The 17,060-nt window shown below is 37.7% G+C and overlaps 1 protein-coding gene across 1 annotated transcript in view; it reads left to right on the forward strand.

The window, feature by feature from the left end:
- The window catches only part of DOCK10 (dedicator of cytokinesis 10), a 225,511-nt gene that overhangs the window by 199,829 nt on the left and 8,622 nt on the right, over positions 1-17,060 (forward strand). The window contains 7 exon segments of the mRNA XM_039855668.1: positions 547-762; positions 2,235-2,292; positions 2,616-2,714; positions 5,333-5,439; positions 7,205-7,327; positions 7,466-7,579; positions 14,835-14,981. Coding sequence (XP_039711602.1) covers positions 547-762; positions 2,235-2,292; positions 2,616-2,714; positions 5,333-5,439; positions 7,205-7,327; positions 7,466-7,579; positions 14,835-14,981 — 864 coding nt within the window.

Below are 17,060 nucleotides of genomic sequence, written 5' to 3' on the forward strand. Positions count from 1 at the left end.
TTCAGCTTTACTCTTTGTTTATCTCACGTACAGGCTTCCCCATGAGCTGACTCTCTCAAAAATTCTAAGGACACTAGGAGTATTCTATGAGTGAAAAAAGCACCTTATTCTATAGTGCCAATTAAAGTCCCAGAACTGAATCTTTTACTTCAACTTTGTGTCATTTACCCATCCCTAAACCAATCACTGAGGGATCAAAGAATATGATTGGCCAGGCCAGTATCATGTGCCACCCCTGGTGCCTGGGAATGAAGTAGACCCATTCAAATCACATGAACTAGAGCCAGAGAGGAGAGCCTCTCAAAGGACAATCAGGATGCTATTACTGGAACAAGGTGGGCTAGAGGATGAAAGAAAGGATTCTATTACAAGTCTTACTTTTAAATGTGTATAATCACAATCACAATACATAGAATGCATAGATAAAGAACATACACATTTATGAACGGCATATAGGATGCACCAAACTGTGATGCCAAGCTATAATTAGCAGCCTAACATATGAATTCTAAACAGATAATGACCCAGGCTCTCTCTTTTCCAAAGAACAGCAATTTCCCAGCAGAGGTGAAAGATCTGACTAAACGTATAAGGACTGTTCTGATGGCCACGGCTCAGATGAAGGAGCATGAGAAGGACCCCGAGATGCTGGTGGACCTCCAGTATAGCCTGGCAAACTCCTATGCGAGCACCCCTGAGCTACGGAGGACTTGGCTGGAAAGCATGGCCAAGATTCACGCAAGAAATGGAGACTTGTCCGAGGTGCTTAGCAAAAGCTGTCATTCGCCATTGCATTGTTCCTTGTGTCAGGACAATTGGATTTTCATTTATAGCATGAATATAAAAAGCTACCGTTAATCTAGATGTGACCTAATTATATATTATGGGCATTAAATTTGCACGTGGGAATCAAGGCTGCCTGACTCCACATAAATGAAATCAAAAGAGGCCAGAATCTGTAGGGAAAATTGCAATTGTAGGCTTCATAATGCAGAACTAAATGCTAAAACCCTGAGGCCAAGGAGAATCGTTGTAAAGGTGTCTGTGAATTAAGAGTTATATAAATTAATGTTCTGTGTTGTCAGACTTGTCCCCTGCCATGGGAGTTGGGTGGGGAAGCTTGCCACCACCATAAGTTTACATCAGGTTGATCCTCATTTACAGCTAGTCAGAACTGGCGATGGAAAAATTGACACTCCGAGAGTCATAGCAGTGAAGAATCTCCACTATGTGAAGGTCATAAATCAATAGCTAACATTTTTTATGTCAGTTTAAACCCTGGGTGGATTTATATGCAGCAGTTAATAGCACGCTGGTGGCTTCCGGACACCACGTGGGGCAGTTCTGCCTTAATCTCAGAAATACGCCCCCTTTGAGAAGAGATTGATTTGTCTAGGAGAGTCTCCAAACCTGAAGCTCTTCTAAACACATGTGAGGGACTGTGGAATGGAAACAGAGCCTCGCCTGGTGTCTGTTTGATGAGGACAAAAATGAGAAACTCTGTTTCCCTTGGACAGCCCTGAAAATGGAGAAATTCCTCCATAAATCTTCAAAGGGAAAAGCTGAAGTCATTTGGACTATTCAATAAGTCAAGTTCTAGTGTGTGTTCAGCCATGTTTCAGGTTTTATGGGAGACTTCAGAGAACAACGAAGTGTCACCCATGTAATCTGGTTAGCGGAGCACCCATGTTACATTAGGCCATGCTATTTAATCGTGCCACCTTGTGAGGTGACCATTTTAAAGGCAATAGAAATTTGAGTGGGGGTCATTACCGGAAGTGGAAAAGGTAAGAAGGTAGCTTATTGCATCTTTCAGTTTAGACCCAGATGCTATAGCTTGTAGTTCTAGCAAGAAAAGAGAACTGTGGATTGAAAATATATATAATATATACATATTATATGTGAATATAATATATGTGGAGAGAGAGAGACTTAGATATGAAAGAAGGAAGATGATTCCATGGGAAAAATTTTCAGACTAGCTCATTCACTCTCCTGAAAACTACATCAAAGACAACAAACCCAAAAAAAAAAAAAAAGCCCAAAAATGTGTTTTATTCTTGAATGTAAAATTTTTGGAAATCTGATTCTCATGTTTCATTCCATCCTGAAAAGGGTCCCTCCACATATTCTGACATGGAATACGGACTCACTTTGGAAGATTAGTCCTAATTAAATAAATAGTAAAATTTAGCTCGTGCCTTCCACTGAGACTGTGTTCTTCTTTATTGCAGGCTGCCATGTGCTACATCCACATAGCAGCCCTCATCGCAGAATACCTGAAAAGAAAGGGTAAGATGACCGTGTGAGGGGGAAAAACTTCCAGAAATCGGCCTGTTGAAAACTGACTTAAAATTCATCTGTTACTTTTAGATTTTCTTAATCTCCGTTATGTTTTATTAAGCAGCATTAATTTTCACAGATATTTCTAATTTTGTTGTACTTTTAAGTTTTAACTCTCATGTCATTATTGTGTTTATCTTACGTACAACAAGGCTAACTGGTTGGCTTCTTAGTTCAAAATGAGAATGGTTCATTTTGTATATCGATTTATACGTAGCTTGAATTAACACCAACCTGTAGCAATGTTCTAACCTCATCTTGCACTACCATAGGTTACTGGAAAATGGAAAAGATTTGCACGCCATCCCTGCTCCTGGAGGATATCCATCCCTGTGATAGCATCCCATTACTAACAACTCCCAGTGGAGGAAGTGAGTGGTCTAACTGAGCTCCTTTACCCCATGGACCAGTGCACAGGAAGCCCAGTTGCTGTTTAAACTTCAACGGAACTCTTAAATGTATTCCTAGAAGCGAAAACTGTCTCAGACCTCCATGAATTCCTCTGTAAAATAAACAAAATTCCTAGCATTCAGAAATCTCATCCGAATTCAAAATTTATCAAGTTTAGATTACTGAAAAGTTCTCCGAAAATAGAACTGCTTCGTATCCAATATTATTATGAGTTATGGCAGTATTTTGTTACCAATTTGCCCGCTAAGTTATCTTTGAGATTTTATTCAGAATTTGATGAATTGTTTAAAACTGCAAGAGAAATCCATTTTAATTTTAAAATGTAATAAAACTGTTTATTCAAAATAAGAGATGCAAAAATAGAGACATAAATATAGTGTATATACAAGACTACTTATAATCAGCATATTCCATTCTTTAAAAGCATAAACTGATTCTGATAACTTATAAAATATAATAATTTGCAGTATTGATTTTCTTTCATGAAAAATATTTCACCTTTAATGTTATAAAAAAGATTTTGTAATGATAACTAGAGAATTACTCTTTGTAAAAAGTTTGGCAATAGAGTTAACACATTTAATGTGTTTTCTTTTGCAAAAGTTTATTCAAATCCAAAATTATAAACTGCAGTCAATTTCATAATTTATCTTTCAAATGCAGTAAAAAAACTCAGTGTATGAAAAACAGAAACAAATCTTTAGATATTAAGATCAAAATACCTAAACCAAAGGTAAATGGACTTTAGTTACAATCTTTTGGAAACATAATTGGTCTCTTATTCTTTTAAATATAGATACGTATACATATTTTTAAGGGTCCCGGTGGATTTTGCAAATAAGACATTTGAACCAAATGACCAAGTGAGCTGTGGGACAGTGAGGTCCTTTCTTTGGGGACATTGGAGATGAGACCAGATGAGGCATTATGGCTGATGTCCACACTAAAATTCAGAGATCTTCTTCCTCAGTTCCTCACTTCCTCTTGAGCTTTATTTTTGTATACAAGTCCCCAAATCATCCTTGTTTTATTTAACATGCCCTTCCTCCCCATTTGTCTTTTATCATAATCAGATACTATACAGTTTCATAACAGCTATTTCCAATTCTGACTGAAAACAAAATTGAAGAAACCAGATAAAATTAGATTTCAGTTTAAGAAGTTATGGAAACTTATATCCCAAAATGTTACATGAAACTTTAATATTCAAAAAAATTAAGTACCCACCTTTAGACCTGAAGTAATATTAGAATATAATATACCCATTGAGAAAAGAATGTACTTGTTTAGTAAATTTCAAGGAAGGCGATCATCTATGATGCAGTAACATATATTCATATCCATTAGCGTGTATTTGAAGTCATCAGTATGCTTTATTTAATGTTAGATGTTTCTTAGTCAAAGGAGTAAATTATCCCTTCACTGGAATGTGTACATAAAAATACATGTAATATAGGCAACTCCAGAAACTATAGCTGTAATAATGATCATCATAATAATAATGTGTGTTATAACTTTTCCTGTTACAATCAGTTCTCATGTATTTTAATATAGGTTTAATTATAGAAGGAATATTAGCATAAAGAAGTGGGAACGTGAAATGTATTAATGCAAGAATTAAATTGCAATAATCATTATAATTTTGAAAATGTTTTGGAGGTGATAATTTAGTTACATAACCAATGAGCTGATTATTAAAAATAAAAATATCCCACAAAAGCATTAGCTATAACTTAAAAAAACTCATGCTCCATATAAGGCACTGCACGAGGCTCTGCACTGACAATATCTGAATTAGTTAACAATAACAAGTCTGTGATTTAAGTGCTATTATCACCTCCTGTTTACCAAAAAAAAAAAAAGAAGAAGTTAAACAACCTGCCCCAGGGCTCATGGCTAATTTGTGGAGGGGCCAAAGTTCAAGGGCTGATCTGTCACATCAGAGTGCACTCATAATTCTTCATATTCCTGACCATTCAGATGCAGTCCCTCCTCTATGGATTGTTACCCATTAACAATTGTTTTCCTATATATCTATAGAGCCAGATCATTTTTTTAGTCTTGGTAGCCAAAAGCTAAAAAAAAATGAGAAAGTTTATAGATATAGCAAAAGAGTAAAAGTTAGTGAGTATTGGGCGCCATCTTTATAAGGTACTGACTATACCAGATGTTTTCTCAAATATTAATGTTTTGAGTCCTTTCAACCACCCTTTGAGATAGATATTAATGTCTCCAGTTTAACAAATGAGGCAGATAGACTCAAAGAACAGAGGGCCCGCATCAAGCTACAAATCCTGTGTTCTGTCCATAATCCCATGCCAGCTTCTTAAAGAAAATGTGTCACTTGACAATAATACAAAATTAAAACAGGGGAACATTAACTGCCTGGCAGAAAATATTTATCAACAGTCATAATCTAACCATCTCATTGACATGAAGTAAACTTCATTAAATTGCAATAATCATTAGTGCGAGCTTCATGATACTACCACTTGTAATGTCATAAAGAAAGGCATTATCTAATTCAAGCAAGATTTGGTTCAAATAATAATTTTGCATTTTGCTTGATCCTCTCAAGGCATGTTCTCCATGGGCTGGCCAGCTTTTCTGAGCATTACACCAAATATTAAAGAAGAAGGAGCAATGAAAGAAGATTCGGGAATGCAAGACACACCATACAATGAGGTTAGACCTAAATGATCTAGTGTACAGTAATCGAGTAAAAAGATTCATCGAATTGCAACAGTTAGCTAAATGGAGGAGAGAAAATCTTATTCAGAAATCAAATAAAGTTGATATAATATGACTGAAACAAAATGAAATGCAGACAAAAATTAAGCTATGATTAATCAATATCAGATTCCATTGATAAAGCATAATTTTCAATGAAAATTTAAATTAAACTTTACTTCTCTAAGATGGACCCAATTATCTATGATCAGCTCTTCTATAAGGTATATAATCTCTAGACCTTTGGTAAATGTGGTAAGGAATGCTGAACTTTTTGTGAGCTAGTCCCAACATTTTTTTTAATGCATTAATGCATTAGAGAGTTTATTTACAAAAACACTTGAACAGAACGACTCACTAGTTTCTGCAGAAAACCTCCTTCTAGAATGCAACCCAGGGTTATTTTTTACTAATAAAAAGAATCTTTCTACTGGAAATAACTTAGCAACAATTCTGGTGAAGGAAATAGAGTTCCCCTCATTAAATAAGTAAAATATTACATAAGTTAACTCTAAAAAATCATAATATTACATAGATTGAAAATAAGGACACAGAAAGCAAATTTGGGGGTGGATTTTAATGAAATTTTGCATATAGTTCTACATTAATGTAATGTACATTGTAAAAAAACAATAAATGCAACTACATATTTAAATTAACTATTTCAAACAATGTTTAAGAATCCTTTTTAAAAAGATACTGTTGAAAACATCCCAACAATATTATCCACTTGCTTTAGAGGGTATATAATTTGATTCAGTTGAACATTTATTAAATCACTAGCGTATGTGAGACATTGAGTTAAGGGTGAGAGGCAAAGATAAAAAAGGCATAATCCCAGTGCTCAAAGAGTTTAGAATCTTGAGAAAGACAAAATTCCTTCAGGGTGGGGAGTAGCCAATCTGAGACCAGTAATTTACAGCCAGTAACTCTAAATATAAGCATCTTACGTGGCTGCGATTAAAAGGGGAACAATTTTTTTACATGGAAGTAGTTGGAATGAAGATGGGTGGGACATAAAAGTCCCCCAGACTTTTGCGCTGGGTCTTGATATTTGATAAGATGTGAAGGTGCCAATGAGAAGATAAAGTTTTTATAAGTGTAGCAACAGAACAGCCAAGAGTACGAAGGTTCTCAGGATGGTATAGTGCGGTATGATATGGCCAAAATGCAAGGTGAGTCACAGGGCGCTGAGAGAGGGGCCACGGCAAGGTGAGCTGGCGCCTGATTACGGAGCTCCTTGAATGCCATGCTAGAGAGTCTGGACAACAGTTTAGAGAGTGGAGTTCTCACGGATTTTTAGGCAGAGGAGATCTCATGATCGGATTTATGCTTTAGGAAAAAGATTGCAGGGAGCAGCACATAGGACCATTTGGAGTGGAGAAACAGATTAGCTAGAAGACTAATGCAGGGATCTAAGAGTACAAAACCGGGGTTTGGCCTGTCAATGACAGTGGGAATGGAAAGCGCTAGACCGGTCTGTGGGCATTTCATAGATTTAAATGAGCACATTCGAGGGACTCATTAGGTGATGGTAGTGAGGGAAAGGGAATAATCCAGGTGATACCACAGTCCCTTGCTGTCTAGATATAAATGTGAATAATAAAGATAGGGAACAGAGAAATCTCACTATGAAAAAAATTGACAACGCAATAATTTTGAAACTAAGCTTCAGGGATGTTAATCATGTAAAATCTTGCTTTGGTTTGGGAAACTGCAGAATATCCTGGTGGAACAGCTGTATATGTGTGTGGAGTTTCTTTGGAAGTCTGAGAGATATGAACTCATCGCTGATGTCAACAAACCCATCATCGCTGTCTTTGAGAAGCAGAGAGACTTCAAAGTAAGTTTTCAACACCTAGAAGTTAGTTCAAACATCCTACTTTAAATTGGTCAATTATTTACTATTTTCAAAAGTAGAAAATCCTTATTTTTTTACGTCAGCATCATCTTCATGAAACCCTTCGATTTATGGTTTCAGAAATTGTCAGATCTCTACTATGACATTCACCGGTCATACCTGAAAGTCGCAGAGGTGGTGAATTCAGAGAAGCGACTGTTTGGTCGGTACTATCGCGTGGCGTTTTATGGGCAGGTGAGTTCACTAGAAGCAGCGCCGTGGCCCGTAAATTCTGTTGAGCAGTTCATTGTTGTCTTTCATTCTTTATGAGACATCTAACTACATGTACTAGAGGACTGAGGGGCTGTGGGGGTGGAGGTAGGTGTGTCTGGGTACATTTGAGTGTTTCCCTCAGTTTGAGAGTCCAAGTGCTGGGCAGAAAACTCCATGGGTCTTTACGCAGATTGAATTAAAACGGTGATCTCTAACTTCTTGGAGAAAGAGGACACTTATTTTTCAGCGTCTTCTCTTCTCAGTTCACTCCAAAATATCTAATTATAGGTTTGTGTCGTATAGTAAAGTGAAATTAAATTGAACATGTTTTAAGAAATGAAATTCATAGCCTTCTAGGATATAAAGAATTCCTGGGGGCTCCACCATGTCAAAGCCATGAGCTTTTGACTTTATAATCATGCCTTTTCTTTGTTCCTACTTTCAAACTTTCACTGCTTTAAGGCAGAACACTGTATGGTTGTTTTGTTGTCCATACTGCAGGTCAATATAATTTTAAAAGTTACATTTCTCAGCTTACTGCATAAACAATGAACAAGATTGAAAATATTAGCCAGCCGTAGCACTGGCCTGAACGTAAAGAGATTGTATTACATATTAATAATGAATGTCTCTGAGTGGTGCTTTAAGTGGGATAAACCCAAGGATCATCCCATTCTTTTCAGGAAGGCTCATAACACTATCGTATTTCAACAGACACATTTCAGACTATTACTCTTGTGGATAAACATTCCATTCGCATCTGTTCACAGTTGGAATAACTCAGCCCTCTCATTTTCTTTTTTTTTTTCCCCCTCTCCTCATATAAGGCACTGCTGCACATAACTTCTTGTTCTCCTCAGATCCTTAAGACACCCACTGAAGGAGTCAAATAAAGCATGGTCATTCTAGATGCTTTCCCATTGAAGTCTTTTTGAAAAACATCTGTTTTCCTCTAATCACCAAAGGCGGTTTAAAAACAAACTTCTGAATTTAAAAACATAGCTGCTCTCTACCTGGAAAGTATACTGAGTAGCCCTCACCTAAACAGATTAATTCAACCCAGATTTTCCCCCAGCGTATAGCAGCACCAGGATTGTGGAGACAAAGAAAACTAGTGGTGTGGGGAATGGGGATGTGGGGGGACAGTCTACAGATTTGGGAGGTCCCTGGAAAAGAATCTAAACTCTCTGAACTCAGCGGATGTTGAAGAGAGAGAAATGTGCAGGCGAGGAGGAGAAAGAAAGCGAAATGATATCTCGAAAGTCAACAAGAAACAATAAGAAACAAAAAATAAACAATTTTTGACCTTGCAGAAACATTAGCAAGAAAAACAGCAGAAAACCTGATCGGGAAGAGGAAGTGGAATTGGGGGGTGTAGGGGAAAGACAGGGCTTCCAGGGAGTGGCAGCACAGCAGCGACACACAAGACGGGCATTTGGCCAACCTAGATTTGAGTCTCCACCCTTCAGGTGATCTTTCCAATGGAAAAAGTAATCAACTGCCATTAATACTCATGAAAAGCAGATTGCCTACTGGTGGTTTCTCCAGCCAATATCTAGGATACTGGCTACAGAGCAGATGGAAACTAATCAGGCTACTTTCCAACTAGATTTTAATGCAGATGTTTGCTCTTCCCTTCTTTTGGTCTTGGTTGTTCCAGGCTGTGGTAAGTTCTCTCTCTCTCTCTCCCATTTGCATGCTCTAATAATCCTTACACTTCCCTGTGTATAGTTTTACTGAATCTTAACGTTTTTGTGCAAATCAGCGTCTGGTACAAAGGTGAGATAATCCTGCTTCCATTCAGTCTGCGGTCTTCCTGCATTTCTTGAACTAAATCGTATTTACTCCAGATATCTGAATTACAAAAATGTATCCTTTATTTTTCACATATAGTATATTTCTACACAACACTAGGTATAGTCTGAAAATCTACACACACACATGCACAGAGATTAAATATGGGTACCACATATTTGAAATATATTTATAGGAGACTCAGTATTGGAAATTTGAGGCCGCTGAGATTTGCAGCTGATTAAGAAAAGCACAGTGGTAAGGATTTCAAAAGTTGGAGTGGTGGCCATTAACGGGGACCTTCCAGATGAGTATCATGGGGGAGCAGGGCTGTCTGTTGTGGTGGCTCTGAGCAGTCTCAGAGGTGATGACGCTAATTCCAACTACAAAAGATGGACAGCGAACTAAAGCTTTACTCAATTGGTCAAGTCCTCTGAGATGCAGAAAGAAGCAATGTCAGAAATTTAGAGGACAAGCAAAGACAAAAATAATGTGCCAGTACCTAGAGCTCTGTGACACAATTTTCTTAGTGTTATTTTGACCCATATGAAATTGCCCATATTAAACTATTTTTTAACTGGAAAAACATGGCAACTTCATGTGATTCAACATAAATATTGTTGATTAAACTGAAAAGAGAAATTCGTTCAATATCCACACGTTGTCCATATTCAACTCTGCTTGTCTATGCGGTACATACTTTTTTGTAATTCTTTAAGTCCTTTCCCACATCCATACCATATTTTCTACCTTCACTTATAAATTTGGGGTCGTGGGTCCTTAACTCACCTACTAAATGAATACTTGAACATCCCTATACTAAATAGACTGAGAGGGCGATGGGGAAGTTTGGGGAGAGCAACTTTCAAATGACTTAACTTTGTTCTTTTCACAGATTCCTCAATAGAGAGCTGGTTGTATGCCTGGCTTTTTGTTTTTAACACTGCCAGTATTCTCAATTGTCTTTTATTAAAAATTTCAACCTGAGCTTAAAAGGCAAAGTGTTCTGTTAAATCCGCAGATGGGAGTATGGACCCAAGCTCAAATCCTCGCTGCCTTTGAACAAGGAGAACCCATGAAAGTCATCCCGATAAGCAGCAATTTAGAATCTTGGTCATTATTGTTCAAATACCTGTCCCAAGCCACCAAATAGAAAGTGGGAGTTTTTATGTTGAGCAAGGACAGACAGTGCATCTCACTTCACACTTGATGATAAAGAAAAACCAAATAGACTTAGACATTTCCCAGGGCGTTGCAGAATGAAAGCTCCAAAGATCTAAGATAAAGTCTTGACTAACTTATTAGCATAATCCCTATAATCAAAAATATTTTTTTATGATGATTCTTTATGTTCTTGTAAAATTCACCTTTTAGTATCCAGATTGACATGTCTTGCAATTGTGTTACAAAGATTATGCGAATATCATACGCAATAGGCTCTCCGCTCCCCCGACCCCCGCAAAGGCCTTTGGGTAAATCTTTTAGGGTCCCAGATAGATGGCGCTTTTATTTTATAGTCTTGAAGAGAGTAGTTAATATTATGCCTTCAATGAGCCACACAAGTTACAACTTTAAAAACGCAAGTCTTGCATAGCATGAATTTTCTAATGCAGCCCCTGGCATCATCATTGCCTATGGAAATTTTACACAGAACAGCCTATATAAAGCATCCCCAAAGTACCTATGAAGTATTCATTTCCAGAGTAACGAAACAGCAGTAGTGATCAAATATCAACTGTAATCAGTGAAACCTTTAGGCTCTGATATTAAGTGTGAACGCAAGCAGGGACATGTGCATTGCATAACTTAAAACAGCAGATGCCCCTGGAATGAATTAAGTGAAAGGCCTGGGGGAATTTTATTTTATTCACCAAAAGATGTAGATTGGTTCTCACTCATGTCTACATGGGTGTAGATGCATCTCAGAATCTTAATATAAAGCAGATTAGGGAAAGGAGGAAAAGTGAGTGTATAGTTTGTAAAGCCACTACACACACACACACACACACACACACACACGTATGTGTAATTGAGTTTGTATTTATATTGAACCATCTCTCTGCATTCTTGTAGCCTTTCTTCTCTTAGCATTTAGCCTATTATTAATGTTTTCTGACCCATCTTTTATATACTAGGTTCTGCTTTCAATACATTCCTTTGTTTGTGACCTCTAAATCAATTGACTATTAAAGCAGGAGCATTTGTATTTGACTTCCCAGTAATGATCTAGGGGCACTGCAAGATTCTGAAGTGCCTGCAAAAACATCTAAGGAGGAGTCGATGACTTTAGTTGTCAGTTTATTAAAGTCATTTTTATCAGAATCCACTGAAGTTTCCTAATCCATGCATGTTAAGTCTACTAACTCAAAGTCCTCGTTTAACTAGAATATGTGCTCTTTCCTAACCTTGACAGATCAGGGTGTTTATTGCATTGTAAAAGGGCATTTTAAAAAACCAAACTAGTAAGGGAAATGCAGAGGTTACATTTCCTGTTGCCTTGAAACACAGTCTGCTCATCACCTTGGCAATAAAACAAAAGAGAAACTGCCCCTGGGTTTTCATCACCTTGTGTTCCTACTTATAAACCATTTATTTCATAGACAGAGCTGAAATTGAAATCTTCTTTAAGATAGTGTCCTCTGGCTCAGTGGGCTTGGCTTTGACGGTTTCCTTGGATAAAAGGTAAACGTGCATTTCAAACATTTTCAGAGCTGCCATTTCCCTGGCTCCAACAGCTCTTTCACAGTCCCCGGCAGACAGCAAATTAAATACTTTATTCTACTACAGCTCCTTTATACTGGTTTTATAAAATATTCTCAGTACGTTAAGTCTTCATGCTCAATAGATGATAGATATATGATATGGTAGGTAGGTAGGTAGGTAGGTAGATAGATAGATTAGATAGATTAGATAGATAGATGATAGATGATGATGATGATAGATAGATAGATAGATAGATAGATAGATAGATAGATAGATAGATAGATAGAAGGATAGATAGATAGATAGACAGACAGACAGACAGATAGTTTTGAATCTATTTTCTTCTGATCAATTACTTACCAAAATGTCAAAATGAGCATCAGTAGACTTTTATAAAACAGGAAGTATAGTTTCTATGCAAGAGAAGATGAAGGTATGTATTTTCAAGCCCTCGAAACTCAGTGAAGCTATTTCCCTGCATCTGAGCCCGAACTCGACTTGCTTTACTGACACAGAATTTTCTACTTTATAATTGTCATCCTCCTCATCATAGCTAACACTCACCAACGGCCCATTGTGTGCCAGGCACTGTCTTTGGGGCCTCCCAATAAATTTCTGAGTCTGTACTATTTCCTATCCTCCAGACCAAGGAGTAGGGATGAAAGTCACAGGTCATGCACAAAGGTCAGAGTAATGATAATAAAATCTTGCTTCCCACACTCCTTTTCTGCTAACTCTGGATTCAGAAAAGTATTAGGGAAAAAACTTCACAGAGAAAATGTCTCTTTGTGCTTGTTTTCACACCGTGATGGGAAAATCTTTTCCTAGGACTTGGAGACATTTTTCTCACTGAAATGGAAGTTATAAATATTGCTTTAACTATTGCCCTGGGGTGGTTGAGGGGGATTCTGGTTGATGGCCTCAGAAGTCTTATTTCTCTGATGTGTCAGTCTGTCAATTTTAGCTACTAACTTCTGACCTTGAATAAGACAGGACTCCACAAAGACAGCAACAGAAAAAGCAGAGCAGGCTGGAAGTCCCGAGGGAATGAGGCCAGGCCCCCACCACCCCTACATAGTCTACAAGTACAACAAGGAGCTGCTTCACAAGCTTTCAATGTCATACATCACTTTCTTTTTTTTTTTTTTTTTTTTTAGCAGGTTAGGGTCAAAGTACTCATAATCGGCTGTGTTTAGTCTTGAACATTTCTCAAAGAAATTGTTAGTAAAAGCAGTGTTATTAATAGCAGCGGAATCATTTCCAGTTATACCTGGTGCAAATATATCTTTTTAAGATGTACACCCACTGGAACTATTTCATCCATCTATTTATTTAATAAATGTAGAGCGACGTCTCCCTACAGACCAGGCACTGTGCTAAACACTAGACATACGATGTTAAACAAGACACTTTCCCGACTTAAAAAAAAAAAAAATCGAAGTCATTTGGGAGATACCCAAGAAAAGAGGCAATTAATTACCTGCTTGACAAGAACTGTGCTGGCCAAAGTGCCTTGTTCCTTGGCTTCTACAAACGTACAGTTACAGCCCACTTATGATACAAAGTACACTGTTCATGATGGTACCAGAGTGAAAGTGCTTCACAGGTGTAAAGGTACCGATGCAGATGTGAATTTCATCATTATTCTTAGGTCACCTCACATTAGCCACGAAAAATCCAGCATGGCAACATTTGATCCATGCTTTTTACATACAGTAAGTATTATTTAAATAATAAAAGATAATATATTTTTTAAAAGTAAAGATCGCTAAGATTCTTTGTGATCTCCAGTATCTTTACCTAGGCCTCCAAAGCATTTTCTTTGAGGTAAATTCTGTAGTCAGAAGAAAGCAGATGCCCTTAAGTTCTTCACTCTAGATAACCTAGTATTTTGAGGCTACATGTGTCCCACAGGAAAAATACTCTGTGTCTCTTCGAAGAGAAGGAATTAGAAAGACTTAGTTATCCACAGGTAGTGGACTCTTTCCTTCCCCTGTTTCAGATTAGACAAATAAATTAATAGAGGCTAAAATCAACTTGCTCCTGTGGCATAAAAGTGATGGCATAGTTACTTTATTGTTTTCAGTCCTGTAAGATCTAGCTTTGCAAGGGATGTAAAAGATCTACTAGTAAATTAAATAATGGATTTGCATTGAGCAAATTTGCATCAGGCCCCTGACGATAGTAATGTAAAGTTATTGAAAAAACAACAGTACTTGGGAGCATACCATGTGTAATTTCTGTGATAACCATACAAATGTTGTGGTTTTTCATCTCAGATGATGTAGGTTGCATATCAACCCATTTAGATCCCTTCACGTGTCCTACAGTGTTTCCTATGCTAGCTTCAAAGACTTTTAGAAGACCTTGTTAAAAATGATACAGCTCTTTGAAAAATGCCAAAAATTCTCCAGACTCTGTGTTCTACCCCAGGCTGCCACATGAGGGCATTCTTCCTCCAAAATTTATGCAAGCAGGTATTACCATTGATTTCTACAAATAGAGAAAATATGTATGAGATATCTCATGACGTTCTTTGGCCTGGCTAGGGAGTGTTTCCACTAGTAACTGATCCTAACATGATATTGTGTTTTTGTCACTTGATTTTTCTCTGATTTAGATTTTATAAGGTACTAATCAATGGCTTGGATGACAACCAAAACCTGGATTTTATTTTGCTTTGTGATAGGCAATTGGAGTTCTCTAATAAAATTGGTGGTTCTTTATGTGTCTTCCATAGGGGTTTTTTGAAGAAGAAGAAGGTAAAGAGTATATTTATAAAGAGCCTAAGCTGACAGGTCTCTCCGAGATTTCCCAAAGACTCCTCAAACTGTATGCAGATAAATTCGGAGCAGACAATGTGAAGATAATCCAGGATTCCAACAAGGTAGAGGAAATCAACATTTACATAAAAGTGAAGAATTAATTTTAATTAAAAATTTTTTTTAACTATATTTATTAAAGTTTTTTATTTTTTATTTGCTACTTGACTATGAAAAGTAAACTGCCTATACTATTTGGGCTATTTTGCCTGTTTGTTTATTGGTTGATTGATTAATGATTTTTTTTTTTTTGTCAAAAACATTATTATACCTGCTTATTTGAATAACCCTTAGGTAATCACTGAAACAACTCGCTAAATTCTGCATTTTTCCCATAGGTAATTTGCAAATATGCACTTGTATAACAACCAAAGAGTTAAAGTGATTGGGCCCAATGGTGGACTTGGAGGAAAAACAAAAAAGTATTTATTCTGTCATGGAGATCTTCCTGGGTCTACCAGTTTTGAAATCTACTCCCTGTGATAGTGGCAGAGTTACATTGTATTAACCTACGAACATCTAACTAACCTTCTCATGCTCCAGAAAGCAAAGTCTTACATCCTCTGTAGATTACCCAGAATCCTCTAATATGCCTTTATTCCTTTAGCCAGCCTCTGTTCAGCACCTACTGCATGTCAGGCCCAGAAATAGGAGCTGGGGCTCAAAGACTCTCTTCCACCCAGAGCTCACAGCTCACTTGGGGCTAAGGAGAGAAGGATGAGTGCAAACAGCTAATTAAATAGAGTGCAATGAAGTACCACGGGAGATATGGTGCAAGTCATACAGGGAAAACTCAGGGCAGCAGCTCCAACCAGCTCATTCTTGGTTGGGCAGTGCTTCACAGAGGAGGTGATGTCTGAGCTGGAAATTGCAGGGTGAGAAGGTGTTTGTTGGAAGCAAAGGGCATTCTGACTGGCCCAGCACATGCAATGACAGGGAGGGATGGAAGGAGGTGGCGTGTTTAGAGAATGGCAGGTCTTTGAAACACAGGTTGGATAGAAGACTGTGGCAGAAGATGGGGCTGGAAAAACTGGTTTGCACCCAATTGCGTAGGCCTTTATTGGGCCACAGAGGAGGCCTTTTCTGACCTGTCTTCTTTTAAAGAAGCTGGTATTTGGAGGAGTCTGTCCCATGAGATCACTGAGTCTGGGTAGAAGTTGTTACAAACGTGTTCATCATCCCCATCCTAGGATTGAAAGATGCAATCTCCTTCCCCATAAACATGGACAGAGCTACAACCATTGTCACAGCGACATTCCTGAGTAGAAAGTATAGAGTTCCGAGTAGAATGAGAAAAATGCCCAATTTGGTGTCAGAACAGTGGGAGTCTTCATCACGCCCTGCCACCGCTCATCAGCTGGTGACTCATCTTGGAGAAATTGGGTGCCCACTCTGATCCTCCATTTTTTATCTGCTAAAATGGTTACAATTATACTCATCTTACAATGTGAATTAGTAGTAGTGCAAATAAGTTCATGAGCTTCCACAAATCTCTGGAATTGATTAAGCAGTGGATGAGTAAACGGATAGAAAAAAATTGGAATAAGTTTGAAATTTTTCCAAGGAATGATTAGAAAAGAAGCTGAGAATCATGTCTTCCGAACTTGAAGGAAAACAAGAGCAATTCTCTGGCATTTTTTGTTGTCGTTGAGACCTCCGCCCCATCTTTCTTGTTATTTGTCAAGTCTGTTCACCAAAGCAAAGTTGGTAAATAAATTATATACAATAATTTATTTCAGATAATAAAAAGAATTAGAGAAATGGAAAATAAAAACATTTGCAATCATGTGATAAGTTAATGAGTTAATCTGCTAACCAGACCGGGAACTTCCTTCCATATTACAAGCCTGGAGTTGATGGCCTCAAGCTAGGTTCCTGGCTGAAAAGTGGAGGAACAAAGAGATATAGTTCCACTCTAAAGAAGCTCATATTTCAGACAAAAGTGTGGACATGCATTACAGAGGAAAAAGAAAATAAAGGATTAAATAATAATATGCCTCAGCTACTTAAGTAGCTGGCTTCAGTCCCGCCTCTACCTCCATCTGGCTCCTTGACCACAGTCCAGCTACTCTTTCTGTGGTCCCACCCAGCTCCAAATGACATGATTGCCCGTTTTCTGCAAGGGGAGAGGGACAGCCCCCTCA

Source organism: Pteropus medius, unplaced genomic scaffold, assembly GCF_902729225.1.
Source record: "Pteropus medius unplaced genomic scaffold, Ma_sr-lr_union100, whole genome shotgun sequence".
NCBI lineage: Eukaryota > Metazoa > Chordata > Mammalia > Chiroptera > Pteropodidae > Pteropus > Pteropus medius.